Consider the following 15,921-nt stretch of genomic DNA (forward strand, 5'->3'; position numbering starts at 1 on the left):
CCTGACTCCTGAGCCCCCATCTCCTAACCCTCTGCCCTGACTCCTGAGCCCCCATCTCCTAACCCTCTGCCCTGACTCCTGAGCCCCCATCTCCTAACCCTCTGCCCTGAGCCCCCATCTCCTAACCCTCTGCCCTGAGTCCTGAGCCCCCATCTCCTAACCCTCTGCCCTGAGTCCCCCATCTCCTAACCCTCTGCCCTGAGCCCCCATCTCCTAACCCTCTGCCCTGAGTCCTAGCTCCCATTTCCAATGTGGGAAGAAGCCTGATGCCCCAGCTGTGAAATGTGGGGAGAGTTATTGTCCCACATTCTGTATAGTGGGGGGGGGGTCCCCGCATTGTACGAGGTAGAATCTCTGGCCGCAAGCGATGTCCGCGCCCGTGCGCAATGAGCGCAGGGAAGAGCCATTTTGTGCGGAGCAGTGGAGGCAGCAGGACCCCGGAGCAGCCCGGCTCCCGGCTCACGCCCCCCGCGGGGCAAGGACCGAAGAGGCGCAGGGCGGTGCCGAGCTGCCCCAGGGCCAGTGCTTCCCGAGGGCTAAGGCCCGCCCCGTGCTGCGGGGACAAAGGCGCTTGGGCAGCAGCGAGCGGCTGCAGAACCGCGCCCCGCCCCGGCCGCCAGCCAGCCCCGGCCGCTTTCGCTTTCGCGTTGCAGCCTGCTCCGCCGGGACCCGCCGCGCGCAGCTGGGTGCGTAACCTGCCCCTTCCCCGCGGGGCCGGGCTCCGGGGCTCCAAAGCCGCCGCGGCCTGGGAGCCAGCGAGGGGAGGGGCGGCCTTTGTGACCCCCGCTGGTGGAGGGGGGGGGATTCCCGAGGCCCCCCTGGGAGCGGAGCCCCGGCGCTGGAGTGCGGCCCCGCCGTGCGGATGAGCAGCCCCCGCGGGCAGCCTCGCTCCGCAGTGTCGGCGGGCTGCAGACCCACCCAAAGGGCTGCACGAGGCGGGGCGAACTCTCTGGCTGCCCTGGGAAGTGAGCTCGTTCCGCTTTGGCTTTCAAGGGATCAGGGGCCGGTTACGCGACAGCCAGAGAGCGCCCAGGCCTTAGGAGAGCGGCTGCCAAGCAGCCAGCCCCAGGGCCCAGTGCTCCCGAGTCGTAAAAAACAACGTAGAATAGTGATAGAAATGTAGCCGTGTTAGTCTGGGGTAGCTGAAGCAAAATCCGGTGGCTTCCTGGGCTGTATTTTGCCCAGCCCTGATGTACAGAGAGTTGTTTCATATCCACAATGACCATGGTCACGTCAACAAAAATGAGACCCATAATTCAACATCAGCGTAGGTCTTTGGAAAAATGTCTCAGTTCCACAGTGGGTCTGGCCCACGAAAGCTCATCATCTAATAAACCATCTTGTTAGTCTTTAAAGTGCTACATTGTCCTGCATTTTGCTTAAAAAACAATGCAGAGCGTCAGCACACGCTCATGGGCTTTTCCTACTCTGAGAAACTCCTGGTGGGGCACGGAGCGTTTAAAAGCTTATTTAACAAAACATGGACTGGCAAACAGACACAGGGACAGAGGGAGGTGGTTGGAGTCCCCCCAGAAATGTTGCAACAGTATTTCCTAGTCCTGCTTACACGATGACAACAGGCAGGCGGAGCAGACAGGTTGCACAATGTCCATGCTATACGTGGTTGGTATGAGTAAAGCTAGCAGCACTCTGATCAGATCCCTGTAGAACCGTAAAACAGACAGTAAGTATATTGAAGCAAAATGCAGGACAATGTAGCACTTTAAAGACTAACAAGATGGTTTATTAGATGAGCTTTCGTGGGCCAGACCCACTGTGGAACTGAGACATTTTTCCAAAGAAGACCTACACTGATGTTGAATTATGGGTCCCATTTTTGTTGATGTGACGATGGTCATTGTGGATATGAAACAACTCTCTGTACATCAGGGCTGGGCAAAATACAGCCCAGGAAGCCACCGGATCTAGCCTGCGGATGCTGCAGGGAGCCTCAGGCAGGCTCCCCGCTTGCTTTGTCCCACCCGCTCTGAGCCCTGGAGGGGAGGGGAGAGGAGAGGGAAGGGCTTCAATTGCTGCTCCCACCCACAGCACAATCCCATTGTCTGATTTCTGGCCAGATAATTTCACAGATTGACATAATACTGTGTATGAAATGAAAAAATTCTTATAGAAGGTGCCAGGAACAAAAGGACTTTCCCTATTACGGGTCATAACCTTGTTGATCATTGCCAGTAGGAAACATTCAAAGAACTAATAAGAAGCAGGAAAGTTGTTGGCATTAGAGACACCAGTTTATCAGCATACATTCAGTTAGACCCAGATCCCTTGCTGTAGGAGCTTTAGCAAAAATACGAATGCAAGAAGTCATAAGCAGTTACTGCATAAGTAAAATTTCATCAGACACAATTGACAGAATAAAGCAAAAAAGGCACACATGCATAAGGAAGCTGCCAGATCAAATTTACAACATAAGAACAATTCACGATAATCTTTGGATAATATTGTATTCAGTTAATTATTACAATTTAATTACTTTGTGTAAAAAACATAGTGGGGTATTCTTACAATATAGGGCCCTGCCCCTTCTGGGACCACCCTTGACCACTTCAAAAATTATTGCCCACCCCTGGGCAAGGAACGCTGTCAAATCTGACAAGCAGAACATTTATCCTACTTTTAAAAAATATGATAGCTTCCTACCCTGTTTGTCTTTTCTATTCCTCAATCTAAGGTATGAGAAGTGACTTCATAGTAATAAATACCACATTCAATGGGCACCACTGTTATAATGTAGAAGGTTTAGACAATAGTTAAAATGCTTGAAGCCTGAGAACTCTACAGCTGCTATTGATGAATGTCAGGACCCATTTTTGCCAGCGTAGCTGCAACCAGAAATACAAGATTTTCATGTATGAGTTACCAGTGTTTCCTGTGTTCAGAAGCTTTTGGGGTAGTTTATAAACTATCTTATGTTCTGATTTTGCACTAGCTCTCTATGGACTGTGGGGTCTGAAGAGGGTAGCACAACATGGAGGATTAGGGATTAATTAATTCTATGGAGGAAGTAAAACAGCTTTATAAAAACAAACTAATGTATTGATTTTCATTGCTGTTTGATTTGAGGGTGGCTCTTCCTATTTATTCAAGGACCATGAATGGCTGTTGTGGCCTGACAAATATACTTTCTAATCTTTTCAGGTGTACGTCTTTTATTTTTGTCTAGAGACTAATTAGAGTGTGCCCATGTGGACAAAAGTCCGCCCAGAATTTAATTAGAAAATGTGTATGATGCAAGATGGTTTCTCACGAAGGCTTAAGGGGCCAACTTTGAATCTCCCTGTTTGTGTTGTAGCCTGAATTGCAGATTATTGTATTTTACAGCTGACTCCTATCATCCTGTTTTTGACAGAAGGGAAGCTGTGCCTTTGTCGGTCTCTAGAATTGATTTCCCTTTACCCCAGATACCATACACTAGGACTCTAGGATAGACTCATATAGTAAGGTCTGCGGCCTTTGATGTGACTGTGAACTGTAATAACTTTACAACAAGCCATCTGTCTGACTCAGCCATATGCTCTCCCTCCCCTTTCTCCATTGCTTTTACAGGTTGAATACATCAAGAGAGAAGAAGTAAGCTACTGAAAGAGGTAGGGAATGGCCCTTTGTTTCCTCTTTGCATTGAACAAGGCCACTCATATTGCTTTCCCTTGGCTCCCTGTAAAACTATCCATCTGGGATGCAGAGCAGTGAGGGTAGGGGAAGTGTTCCCTGATCCTCCCATAATTATGTTACCATGCTTGGTGTAGATTCTGAGGTACGGCTTTATCGGATGTTAAGACTTGACCTAGCCAGAGTGACTACAAATTTTTCTAGTATATACAATGAAGTATATGTGGTGTTTCATGTGCATTACAAGCTTTTTACAAGCTTTTAAACTGGCTTTCCTTGTGGGCCGGCCCCCACCTGCCACCCTGTGTTGCTGCTTCTGATAGCGAGGCAGCAGTGTTGGTCGCAAGGGGCTCCCCAGGAGTGGGGCCAGGTGCATACTGGCTGCCGGCCTTACCCCCCGTGGACTATTGAAAAGTTGTGTAACTGCTAAAATTTGATGCGGTTACCAAGAATTTTAAAATGCGGTTATCTGTATCGACTATATGATACATTGATAAACAGTGCTGTGCAGCGCCACAGCGAAGGTAGCTCCAGGAGCTGGCTTTGGAGCCACCCACACTGCTGCTCTGCTCTGCAGTCCTGTCTGCCGCGAACAGGGGATGGTGCCGGAGCAGAATCTATCGGAGGCAGCAGGGCAGGACAGGCTGCACTCCGGAGACAGTGCTGGGGGAAATCGGCTTTTAAGAGTGGGGTGCTGCTTGAGCCCCACTCATCCTGTACTCCCTGCGGCACTTCTGCCTTTGAAAAGCGCAAGAGCCCCAGAGGGCTCTTGTACATTTCAAAAGCAGAAGCGCTGGCAGTGGGAACTGGTGCCAGTGGGGACTGAAGCAGACCCTGCTTGTGCTGTTTCCCCACTATGCATCGGCCTCACCTGCCCCCCATGGAGACAGTGCTGGGGGAACTGGCATAAAGCTGTTTCCCCCAGCACTGGCTCCTGCTCCTCCCCACCTTGCTGCCTCTCTCTGATAAGGCAGCAAGGTGGGGGAAGCGACTAGTCAAGTGGCTACTCGACTATCCGATAAGCATTTGGACTAGTCGCTAACCTCCCTAGCGGTTTCACAATTATTCAGTTACATGGTATCTAACATCCCTTCTGTGAAACTCGCAGGACAGTTAATGCTAATTTTCAATAAGTGTTTAAACTCTAAAGAAATTCCAGAAGACTGGAAGAAATCTAATGTGCCAATATTGAAAGGGTAAATGGCAAGATCTGGGTGATAGGGAATCATTATTGAACCAGGAATTTTTGTAGTGGGCCCTGACGGGGCAGTTCTTGATCCTATGCTGTTTAACATTTTTATTGATGACTTGGAAGAAAACATAAAATCATCACTGGTAAAACTACAGATGACACAGAATTTGGGGGAATGATAAATAACAAGGCTTACAAGCTAAATGTAAATGTATAAATGTAGAGATGAAAAATGTAAGCCTTACATAGAACACAGGTGACTCTCCTAGTAAGCAGGAGAACTGATCATCAGTCATGATTCTGAAAATGATGGGGGAGTCATGGTTGAGAATCAGTTGAACATGAGCTCCCAAAGCTGTGACCAAAAAGGCCATTGTGATCCTTAAATAGGGGAATTTCAAGTAGGAATAGGGAGACCATTTTACCTTTGTATTTGGGACTGGTGCTGCTGCAGCTGCTGCTGCTAGACTCCTGTGTCCAGTTCTTGTGCCCACGCTTCAAGAAAGGTGTTGGAAAATTGGAGAAGGTTCAGAGAGGAGGCGTAACAATATAAGCAGGGGGTCAGACTAGAATCACCACAATTATCCCTTCTGGCCTTAGACTCTGTTATTAAAATGTGTTTATTTTTGTGGGAAGTAGCAGCACAGCGATGGGGAGGTGACTCTGCAGGAGTCAACAAACATGGGTAGCTAGTTTAAAAGCCGGCTTCCCGTGCATACTGGGTCCCACCTCCCCCTCCTCTGGGAGGACCTGCATGTAACTATTAGGATTAACCAATAAGCCTATGCTCATTGGTTAATCATGTACCCAGGTGCATGTTCTCATCCTTAGAATCTATGGGTAGATCTACACTGTGATTTAAAAAAAAAAACTATGACACCAAGTCTTGGAGCTTATATCAGCTGTCTTGGCCTTAGGCTGCAGGGCTAAAAATGGGAGCCTGAGCTGTAAGACCAAGCTAACCTTGGCTCTGAGTCTTGGTGCAGTGGGTTTTTCATAGTATAGGTGTCAGGCTGCGTGCTAGTTGATAGTTTCAGCCAAGGGTCCATGTCAGTGACAGACATCCTGTCATCAGCCAAGCACATTGGCCCTGATCCGGCAATGAGTTCAACATGGCAGGAATCCACTTGCATAGAGCTTTCTGGACCATGAGGGATACAATTTGAACAGGAAATAATCGCAATATCTGATCTGAAATAGAGTTCATGGCCTTGGACTCCAAAGACCCTATGCTCAGTGAGCAGCTCAGGAAGTACAGAGAAATAATGACATTATTTTCAGCAAACCTGGGAAGACTGGGTAAGTTCCCAACAACTGAAAGAATGCTGCATCAGAATTTAAAAAGACTGAACTGTGTGGCCTGGTACCTATAGACCTGTCAGTATAACATCAGTCCTGGGCAAGATAACAGAATGGCTGATACGCAGTGTGATTAGTAAGTGATTGGCATTAATTGCATTAATCTGGGTTTATAGAAGATAAATACTGTCAAACTAACTTTTTTATGGTTGATAAAGATAATAAGACTGAAGTAATATACTTCTGTGAAGTATTTCATTTGATATGGCACAACATTTTAACTGGAAAAATTAGAACAATATAAAATTAATATGTCACACATTAGATGATCTCAAAATGTAACTGTGAATAGTTCACTGAGCTTGTTCATTCCTAGTGGGATCTTGTAGGTATCTGTTCTTGACCTTATGCTTTCTAGTATTTTTACTAATGATGAAAAACATATATATAAAATCATCGCTGATAACATTTGCAGATGACACAGTCATCAGGGGTACAAAAAATAGAGATGAGGAGATGTTAATGATACAAAGCAGTCAGGACTGCTTGATAAGCTGGAAGCAAACCAACACTACGCACGTTAATACATCTAGGTGTAAATCTTTTAGAACAGTATATTTAGGCCATATTGACAGGAAGGGGAGTCTGTCTTCGGAAGCAGTGGCTCTGAAAAACACGTGGGTGTGGTCATCTAGTCTGACTTCCTATACGACACAAGCCATAGAACTTCCTCAAAATAGTTTGTAGAGCATATCTCTTCAGAAAAAAATCCAGTTTTGATTTGTGATCAGTGTGGGCAGGGATGGAAAATCTACCACATCCCTTGGTAAGTTGTTTCAATGTTCAATACATATACTTTGTTTCCAGTCTGCATTTGTCTTGCCTCCCTTCCAGTCATTGGCCTGTGTTACACCTTTCTCTTTTAGACTGAAATACCAATTGTGACCCTCCCTGTCATGCTTTATGAGAATTGGCTTATAAATATGAATGTGCATAACTCAAAGATGCTTTAGACAAAATACTTCATGTAAACCTATTGATTTTAATGTTAGTCTGATGGATCTGTATATCTTATTTTTGTGCACATATTATTCTCGTATGTGAAGTTAAAAATCTGAAGTGTTAATCTGTTTTATAGCTTTAAATGTGTTAATGAGGGCCACTACTATACTTTGAGTATTTAATGATTCAGTACTCAAATCAACAACTTGTGAATGGCCTTGTGTGTCCTTTAAGCGGAAAGTGATTGGTGTTAGACCACCTGGTACTGGATAGGGATGTTCAATTGCAGGTAAACAGCTAATCAGGTAGTCGATGGAATTTCCATCGACTACTCAATTAGTTGATAAGGGAGGAAATTGCAGAGCCGCAGCGAGTTAGCTCCCGGCCCTGGGAGCTAACCCCACTGTGGCTCTGCCGTTTTAAATGTAGTAAGCCCTATCCACTAGGCAACTCCAGAACCCATCCTACCTTCAGGACATCCCTTATCCTGCCTTCCTAATACCATTGCCTGCACCATCCCTGGAAAAATTGGTGTAAGGCAGGATAATGGATGTCTTGAAGGTGGAGTGGTGGGATGGGTTCTGGAGTGGCAGGGGTGGCCTACCCATGGCTCGCGAGCCGCATGGAGCTCTTCACCCCTGAAAGTGCGGCTCGCGATGCCTCCCCTGTGGCTCGCAAAGCCACCCCATGCGCCCCTACAAACAGCCCCGGGTGCAGGGGAGCTGTCCGGCATGGCAAAATGGCGGCAGCCAATGGGAACCTGATGTGGTCCGAAAGCATTCTCCCCTCCCCCCTTCAACAATTCTGGTGGCGCTCTTCGCATTTTTTCCGCCTCTGTTTCAGTTCTCTGGCTACCTCTGGCCTTGGGGATTGGGTATTTGCATGGGGAGTGCAGGGGACGGTCTACAAGTCCCAAACCCTCCACCCCCCACCTACCCAGGCAGCCACTGGGGGGCCAACACCCTTTGCCTCAAAGATGGAGCTGGTTCCTGCATTAGTAAGGCAGCATACGAGATGCGCTGAAGGTAGTGTGGTGGGATGGGTTCTACTCTTGGAGCAGCTGGACAGGCAACACCAGTTCCCCGGGAATGGAGCAGTCTGGTATTAGAAAGGCAGGACAATGGATGTCCTGAAGGTAGGGAGATGGGGTGGGTCCTGGAGTGAACTAGGGGATAGGGCATCTGCCTAGGGAGCATCTGCTATGCTGAGTGCAGTGGGCTTAACCTCTGCTGCTGCCCTGTGCCAGATCCCCAAGTCACGTAGCTCACGTAGCCTTGGGGTGCAACTGGAAGCAGGAGGGGAAAGAGCGGGACAGGAAGAGGATGGCCCTGCTTTTAGTAATGTGGGCACTTGTCCAAAAGGAAATAGACTTGAGATCATCAACTCAGATATAAGCAAATATCAAATAGAAATTTTTGATCACTGACATCTTGATCTGGATTTGTATCAATGAGCTAAAATTGATTCATTGTCATTTCCTGTCATCCTTTGTGACGTAATTATCTCAGCAACAGATGTGGAGTTTTATATTTAAATTAATCAGCTCGAAGTACTGATCCACAGTTTTGCATGATAATCACGTGACCAGTGTTCTAGTAAGCGTGGGAATTCATTGTAGAAACAGCGTGAAATGCCATCTAAAGCACATCTCAGTTGAAGTATATGAATAATCCTTTTGCATATTTGAAATCTGGACTCGGTTGGAAAGTACCTTTTTAGTAAGCTGAAAAAATACATGTACTCTGGGAATTTTTCAAAGCAACAAATGGAATTAAACTCCCACTGAAATTTACATGGAAGTTGGATTCCAGATTCCCTTAGGCGCTTTTGAAAATCTCACTCTTAACTATTAAGAATGGTGGTTTTCAAAGGCAGGTACAGTTGGTTCCTCTATCTCCTAGGCTTCCCTGTGTCATAACAAAATCACTGTGTTTCCTCATTTCTCTATGGAATTCCCACTATTATGGTTTTGGTTTGCAAAATAGAAACCTGTGATACACATTTTTTCATGATAGAAAAGTTGATCCAATTCACATTCTGGTGTATTGAGAGGTGGATTCCTCAGATCTTAGAAGCCTGAAGAGTTCCCATGCCATTCCTTAAAAAACCTTCCGTGTGGGTGGATGTCTGTGAGTATGTATAATTGTGGATTTATACAGAGGTGGGGAACGTTTTCTAGATTGGGGCCTGCTAACCCATAGAGATAATCAGTCGGGGGCCGCACAAAAGTGAGAAACCACCCCTCCCTAAAGGCACCCGATGCAGGGAAGGGACTGGGAGGGGGCTTCCCTTCCCTCTGACTCCTGCAAGGGACTTCTCCCTCCCTTCTCCCCTTCCGTCCACTCCCACATGCCTCCTTAACAGTTAAGGAGACATTGCTGGCAGCCTGTGGCTCCAGTTTGCCCGACACTGTTCCTGCTGCAGGCAGCCTATTCAGAGAATGAGGGAGAGAAGCGGGCCAGCTTGTGGCTGCCTGGCGGGGCTGAGAGCTGTAGTGGTGGCCCGGTGGAGCAGGGAGCCATGGCACCAGTGCATGGCTGCCTGATGGGGCCAGAGCTGTGGTGCATGGCTACCCTCCAGGTCCTGGAGCCACAATGTGCGGCTGCCCAGCAAGGGCAGCAGGGCTGGCAGGAGTTGGGGATCTTGGGGATCCAGCCAAGAGGCCGGTGGCAGGGGTCCAGAAATGACCTCCTTTGGTCTGGCAATTTCCCTCATCTGGGAATGGTCAGGTCCGACAGTTCTGGGCCAGGGAGGTGCAATGTGTATTGTGGGGTCTCCATTGTAGACTGCAAACTGCAGAACCATATTTGAGCATACCAGAGGCTTTTCAGTCAACCGTTCGTGTTTCCTGGTATTGCAGGATAGTGGAATTACTGTGGTTCTCTGTTTTCCCAGCGTGTTTATTCCCACTGTATGTAGACAGTGCTCTTACAGAGATGTGTAGAACTGAGTGGTGATTTTCAGAGCAGTGGTTCCCGAGCTTTTTACTACGATAACTCACCAGCTGCCACCTGGCCCACTCTCCCAGCCCTGGGACCTGCTATTCCTGAACTGGGACTGGTGGTTAGCAGGCTCTCTGACTCTGGCTGCTTCTCCTGTGATGCTGCCTGGATCCTGCTCTCCTCATCTCTGCCTTCCGCCCAAGGGAAGTAAAAGCAAGATCCGTGGAACAGCAGCACTGAAGAAGTGGCCAGAGCTAGTGAAAGGATAGTTAACACACTGTCCTTGCCCTGCATGCGACTTGGGGGTGGTTCCCTTCTGTTCCCTCCAGGTTCCAACACCCTAAATCATTACATAGGGAAGTAAGGTGGGTGGGGAAAGTACCTCTGGAGTACGTGTGAGGCAGGGACAAACTGCTGACTCCCTGTTTGCTGACGCCAGCCACTTCCTCTGTTTCGGCTGCTGCCTGAATCCCACTCCTCATCCTGCTGCCCAAGTATGGGACATAGAGGCTGTGTCTACACTGGGCCACTTATTCCGGAAAATCAGCCACTTTTCCGGAATAAGCTGCGAGCTGCCTACACTGGCCCTTGAATTTCCGGAAAAGCAACGATGCTCTACTGTACAAAATCAGCCGCTATTCCGGAAAAACTATTCTGCTCCCGCTCGGGCATAAGTTCTTATTCCGGAACTCTGTTCCGGAAAAAGGCCAGTGTAGACAGCCCAGTAGTCTTTTCCGGAAAAAAGCCCCAATCGCGAAAATGGCGATCGGGGCTCTTTTCTGGAAAAGCGCGTCTACATTGGCCACAGACGCTTTTCCAGAAAAGGGGCTTTTCTGGAAAAGCAGCCTGCCAATGTAGACGCTCCTTTTCCGGAAAAACTGAAAACGGAATAGTATTCCGTTTTAAGCAGTTCCAGAAATTCATGCCAGTGTAGACACAGCCAGAGGGTTTCTAGGTCATCCATCTAGACTCTTCTTGTGACCTGCTGGGGGATGAGGACCCATGATTCGGGAAACACCGTTTTAGAGGCTCTGAGTGCTCAGTGCTCCTATTGATTTCAGTTGAAGTTCAGTGTTCAGCACACCTGGAACCTACAGCTTTGTTGGGGGCTGGGAACTTGATAAATAATTATAATTCACCTACACTGCAAAATTGAGCTGTTAGCTTTGTTGTATCTGGATTTGGGATGTAAGAGTTGAACCATTTAACCGATGAGCATTACATTGCTGTTTCTGTCTACGGTTAAACTCTTCTGACGGTGTGCTTTGTATTGCAGAACCCGCAGCACAGCTGGGTCTGTGGGTGCGGGGCTGGCAGCTGGTGCATGTAAGCTGGCTCTCAGCATGCTCGGGCGAGCTGCCTGCCCTGCACTTAGGGAGCTGGCTGCCAGCCTGCGCTGCAGGTTCTGCAGTATCAGCGTGCCACGAAGGGCGGCAGATGGCTGCCTGGGAGCTGCGGAGATCCCCCTTCCAGCCAGAAGTGGTTTAGGGTGTAATTTCTAGGGTTTTTAACAGTTACACAGTTAGTTACTTTTTTATAACCTTTCTTACATCCTTAAGCTAGATCTTGGTCTAGGCTAGTTTTTTTTTCTCCTCCTGTTTCCTATTGCTGTTTCCCCAGATTGGCTCTATAGCAGAGGTGACTGGTGAGGGGAGACCCGGGGGCCACTACTCCCTCAGCTCAGGGAAAGGCTGGGACAGCTCCTTTCTTCTGCAGGCTCTGTCCCTCCCTGTCTGTGCTTTGCCCCCATCCCATCTCTCCCCATCCTGCCTCTTCCTCCCCCCTCCCCCAAGGGGCAGTTCAAGGAACTAGAGCCGTAGTCACCAACAGGTCGATCGCGAGCTACTGGTCGATCTCGAGGCCTCGACCAGTCGCTCGCGAGGCATCCTGTCCACCCCACCCCCATTTCCCTCCCACCCCTCAGAAGCCCCACTACTTACCTCAACAGAAAATGGAGGTAGTGCACTAGCTGCTCTGCCGGCCCCCTGCACCGCACAGGAGGGATGAGTCAGCCCAGCGGGAGGCGCGCAGGAGGTTTCCCGGTGCGCGGGGGGGGGGGGGGTTGGCCCCGGGGCAGGCGTTCGCGCGGGGCTTCCCGGCGTGGGGAGGGGGTTGGTGCGGGGACAAGCGCGCACGGGGCTTTCCTGCACGGGGGGGGTGCTGGCTCTGGGGCAGGCACGCGCGGGACTTCCCTGTGCGGGTGGGGGGGTCGGGCCCCTGGGCAGGCGCGCGCTGGTTTCCCTGGGGGCGGAGGGAGAATGCTGGGAGGAGGGAGATGCAGGGGACTCTCTGCCTCCACTGGCATCCCACTCCCCAGCCCCCACTCCCAAGCCACAGAACGCTGTCCCCACTCCCCTGGCCCCGACCACAGAACTCGGTCCCCACTCCTGTCCCCACTTCCCGAACTCTGTCCCCACTGGCACCCTGTCCCCTGCTGCAGAACCCTGCCCTCTGCCCTCCCAGCACCCTGTTCCCTCTCCCCTGCCCCTAGCCGCAGAACTCTGTCCCCACAAAATGTATAATTATAAATGCTTCATTTTAGATTTAACTAGCATGAATAAAAACCAGACCATTTATTTCATAACTATAAACACGTGATTTTAATTGTATGTATCGCATAATTTAAAAATAAACTGTTTATCAGAGTGTGTAAGTAAGGGCCGGGGATAGCAAGTGATGGACAGGAGGAGAATAGGGAGGGCGGGGCTTCAAGGAAGGGGCGGGGCGGTAGATCTTCGCCTGTTCTGAGATTTAAAAAGTGATCTTGGGTGTAAAAAGGTTGGAGACCACTGGACTAGAGGTACCACGGTTTTGGCAGTGGGGAGTCCACCTCCGCTCCCCCCCTCACCAGCAGCAATGGGGTAGGCAGAGCAAGGTAGCCCCAGATGCTTTGCTAACCCAGATGTGTTGCTCCGCTTGCCACCAGGGAGTGCAGGAGCTGTCCTTCTCCCTTCCCTGGAGCAATGCACTAGGAAAGCTGAGCGAGCGGGGTTCACCTTGCTCCACTTCGCCTACTGCTGCCAGTGAGTGCGGGGGAGGCTGAACCCCCCGGGCTATGTCTACACTTGCGGTTTCTTGCGCAGTAAATATGCAAATTAGGCTGTGTGGAATATCGCCGCACCTCATTTGCATACCTAATGAGCTGCCAATTTTGCAGAAGAGGCTCTTGCTCCAGAATGATCTGTCTACACTGCCCCTTCTTGCGCAAGAAAAACCCTGTTGCGCAATGCTGTGACACTGATTATTTTCAGGAATAACGGCATTGGGCAAGAGGGTTTTTCTTGCGCAAGAAGGGGCAGTGTAGACCGCTCCTTCTGGCGCAAGAGCCTCTTCTGCAACAATGGCAGCTCATTAGGTATGCAAATGAGGTGCGGCGATATTCCATGCTTAGCCTCATTTGCATATTTCTTGTGCAAGAAGCTGCTATTGAAACTGATCAGCGGCTGATTCCAGGAAGCTGGGGCAGAGCAGCTCTGCCTCGGGCTTCCTGGAGTCAGCTGCTGGTCAATTTCAGCAGCGGCTGAATCGGGGACAGCTGGGGTGCTGCCGCTACGGGACAGCGCTACGGGACCTACCTGGCAGCACTCCAGCTGTTCTGCCCCCGGCTTCTCCAATTCAGCCGCTGGTCAGTTTTAACAGTGGCTGAATCGGGGAAGCTGGGGGCAGAGAAGCTCCAATGGTCCGGCTGTCCGGAGCACTTCCGGGTTCCTGATGGTGCGGAGTGCCAGACCATCAGATGCTGGACCATTGGAGTTTTACTGTATTATCTATTTGCCATTTGTAGAGCCATGACTTCCAAAATCTGGCAAAGGGCAGAAAAGCCCAAAAGCAGCTTTTAACAACATAGATAAAATTCTCAAAAGTAATTAAATGACTTAGCAACCTAAGATTTCACTGATTTCACATCAGAGAAAGATATGTTTGAAAATAGCTATCTACCTATGTACATACATAGTAACGGAGCACTGCACAAACAGTAAATGTGTTTATTTTCACTGTGTTCTTGCGGATAAGACTCATTACCCCATTTTATAGGGAAACTGAGACAATAAATGATCAAGTCAGTTGTCCAAAACTGTGGCAGGAACAAGAAGGGGGAACACTGATCTCCAGAGACTGTGTCGAGTTCCTTGATCACAGTGCTAGTCTTGCAGTCTAAATATTAGGACATCTTTTTAAAATGAGATATAAGCATGTGAAAGAAAAAGTTAAATATGTGCTATTAAAAATGCAGCACAAGACTCATCTGCATCTTCAAATATTTATTTTATGTTTGTGTTGGACTTCTTTTAAAGTAAAAAGCAAACAATTTTTTTTTAAACTCATTTACAGTGGATTCCTCCTCCCCTCCTCCCCCTTTGCCATTGGCACTAACAACTAAAGAATCTATCATGCATTACTGCATTTCATGAACTGGCCAGCAAGTGGTGGTGATAAGCCAGGATAGTACATCAGAAATGTACTTGGCACATTTATTTTGAGAAGTGCACTTCAGGTTTCATGTATTTACACTAGTTAATGTGTGCTAGATTTCTTAAAGGTACTGCTTAGTAACCAGTACTGTCTTAGTAACAAGGGGCTTCACTACACCTCTTGGCTGTTAAACTTTTGCAAAAAAAGGGCAAAGAGACTTTTTTCTTGTTCTTTTATAAGAATGATTGGATTTAGATTTTTTTAATGTTATGACTCTTAACTCTTCAGGTTCTAAAACTACTTGAATACGCACTGTTCTCATTTGTGGGTTGTTTCTGTTTCACTTCCTTTGGAACTTACAGACTTGCGTAATTATTAGTGCTTTACTTAAATGGATCTTCCATTCCTGCTGATACTAATTTGTCATGTACTTTTTTTAAAATTCATAATGAACAGCTCGGAGAACCCCTTCGAGAACATTGCACCTTTTAAAGTGGGCTCAGCATTTTGACCATTACTTGAATGCCTCAAAGATTGAAGTGCAGCAGAAACTTGGATGATTTGAAAGATTGTTCAGTAAACCATCAGTTCAAGCAAGGCCTGTAATTTTTCTTCAACAGAATTGCTCTATTTAAAATTTCTGATTAAAGATCAACAACCAACCAGATGTTATGTTGCAAATGGACTCCATGACATGTTGGCTTCTGGCTTAAAACACCAAAAGAGGGCAGATGAACTGAGAGAACAGTTTGTGATGACACAGTGCCAAGTGCCAGCTGCCCTCATTCACCAGATCGAGCAGGAATTGGACGAAGATGAAAAGGAGATGATTATTTTCCTGTGCCGGGATCTTGTTCCTGATTTATCGAATGCAGATATCAGGGTGCTCTTTGGGGCACTGAATGAAAAGGGAAAGCTGGGTTTATCTGAGCTGTTATACAGAGTGAGGAGGTTTGACTTGCTGCGGAGGGCCTTGGGGACAGAGAAAACATCAGTGGAGACAGATCTGGCCAGGTATCCTAGAGTGGTCTCTGATTACAGGTAATTTATTTCATTTTTCCAGGGTAACTTTTGTTTTTGTTATTAATACAAAATGATGAGTAAAATGATAGCAGAAAAGAGGATCACACAGCAGTATGATAAAGATAACACTCCAAAGTTTGGTTCCTATATGCAGCATAATAGTTTCTTAGAAGTAGTGTTGTTAAAAAGGGTCTTGCTTCATATTTAACAAAGGGGGACTATATACATTAAACAGTAGGTGCTTATGTAACTTATATAGCTAGAGGGAAGAGCAGAGGGAATGAACAGATAGAAGAAACCTCTGCAGCATTACAATATTTAGTGACCCCATTTGTTACTGTCTGCTCATTCAAAACAAGATCATATTAACCTACAGTGAAGGATTGTTCCCATATTGTATCTCCTTGTGCGTTGTCTTGT

At 47.9% G+C, this 15,921-nt stretch overlaps 1 protein-coding gene across 3 annotated transcripts in view; it reads left to right on the forward strand.

Moving 5' to 3' along the window:
- The first annotated feature begins 415 nt into the window (after positions 1-415).
- CFLAR (CASP8 and FADD like apoptosis regulator) overlaps positions 416-15,921 on the forward strand; it is a 43,747-nt gene continuing 28,241 nt past the window's right edge. The window contains exons 1-3 of one of the 3 annotated variants that reach the window (XM_075934300.1): positions 416-686; positions 3,568-3,608; positions 14,935-15,519. In XM_075934300.1, the coding sequence (XP_075790415.1) occupies positions 15,173-15,519 (347 nt within the window). In that variant the 5' untranslated portion in view covers positions 416-686; positions 3,568-3,608; positions 14,935-15,172. Of the gene's footprint in view, positions 687-3,567; positions 3,609-4,557; positions 6,948-14,934; positions 15,520-15,921 lie in introns of those variants that run through there. The other 2 variants (XM_075934302.1, XM_075934301.1) reach the window with 2 other exon arrangements.

The sequence above is a fragment of the Pelodiscus sinensis genome, chromosome 7 (assembly GCF_049634645.1).
Source record: "Pelodiscus sinensis isolate JC-2024 chromosome 7, ASM4963464v1, whole genome shotgun sequence".
Taxonomy (NCBI): Eukaryota; Metazoa; Chordata; order Testudines; family Trionychidae; genus Pelodiscus; species Pelodiscus sinensis.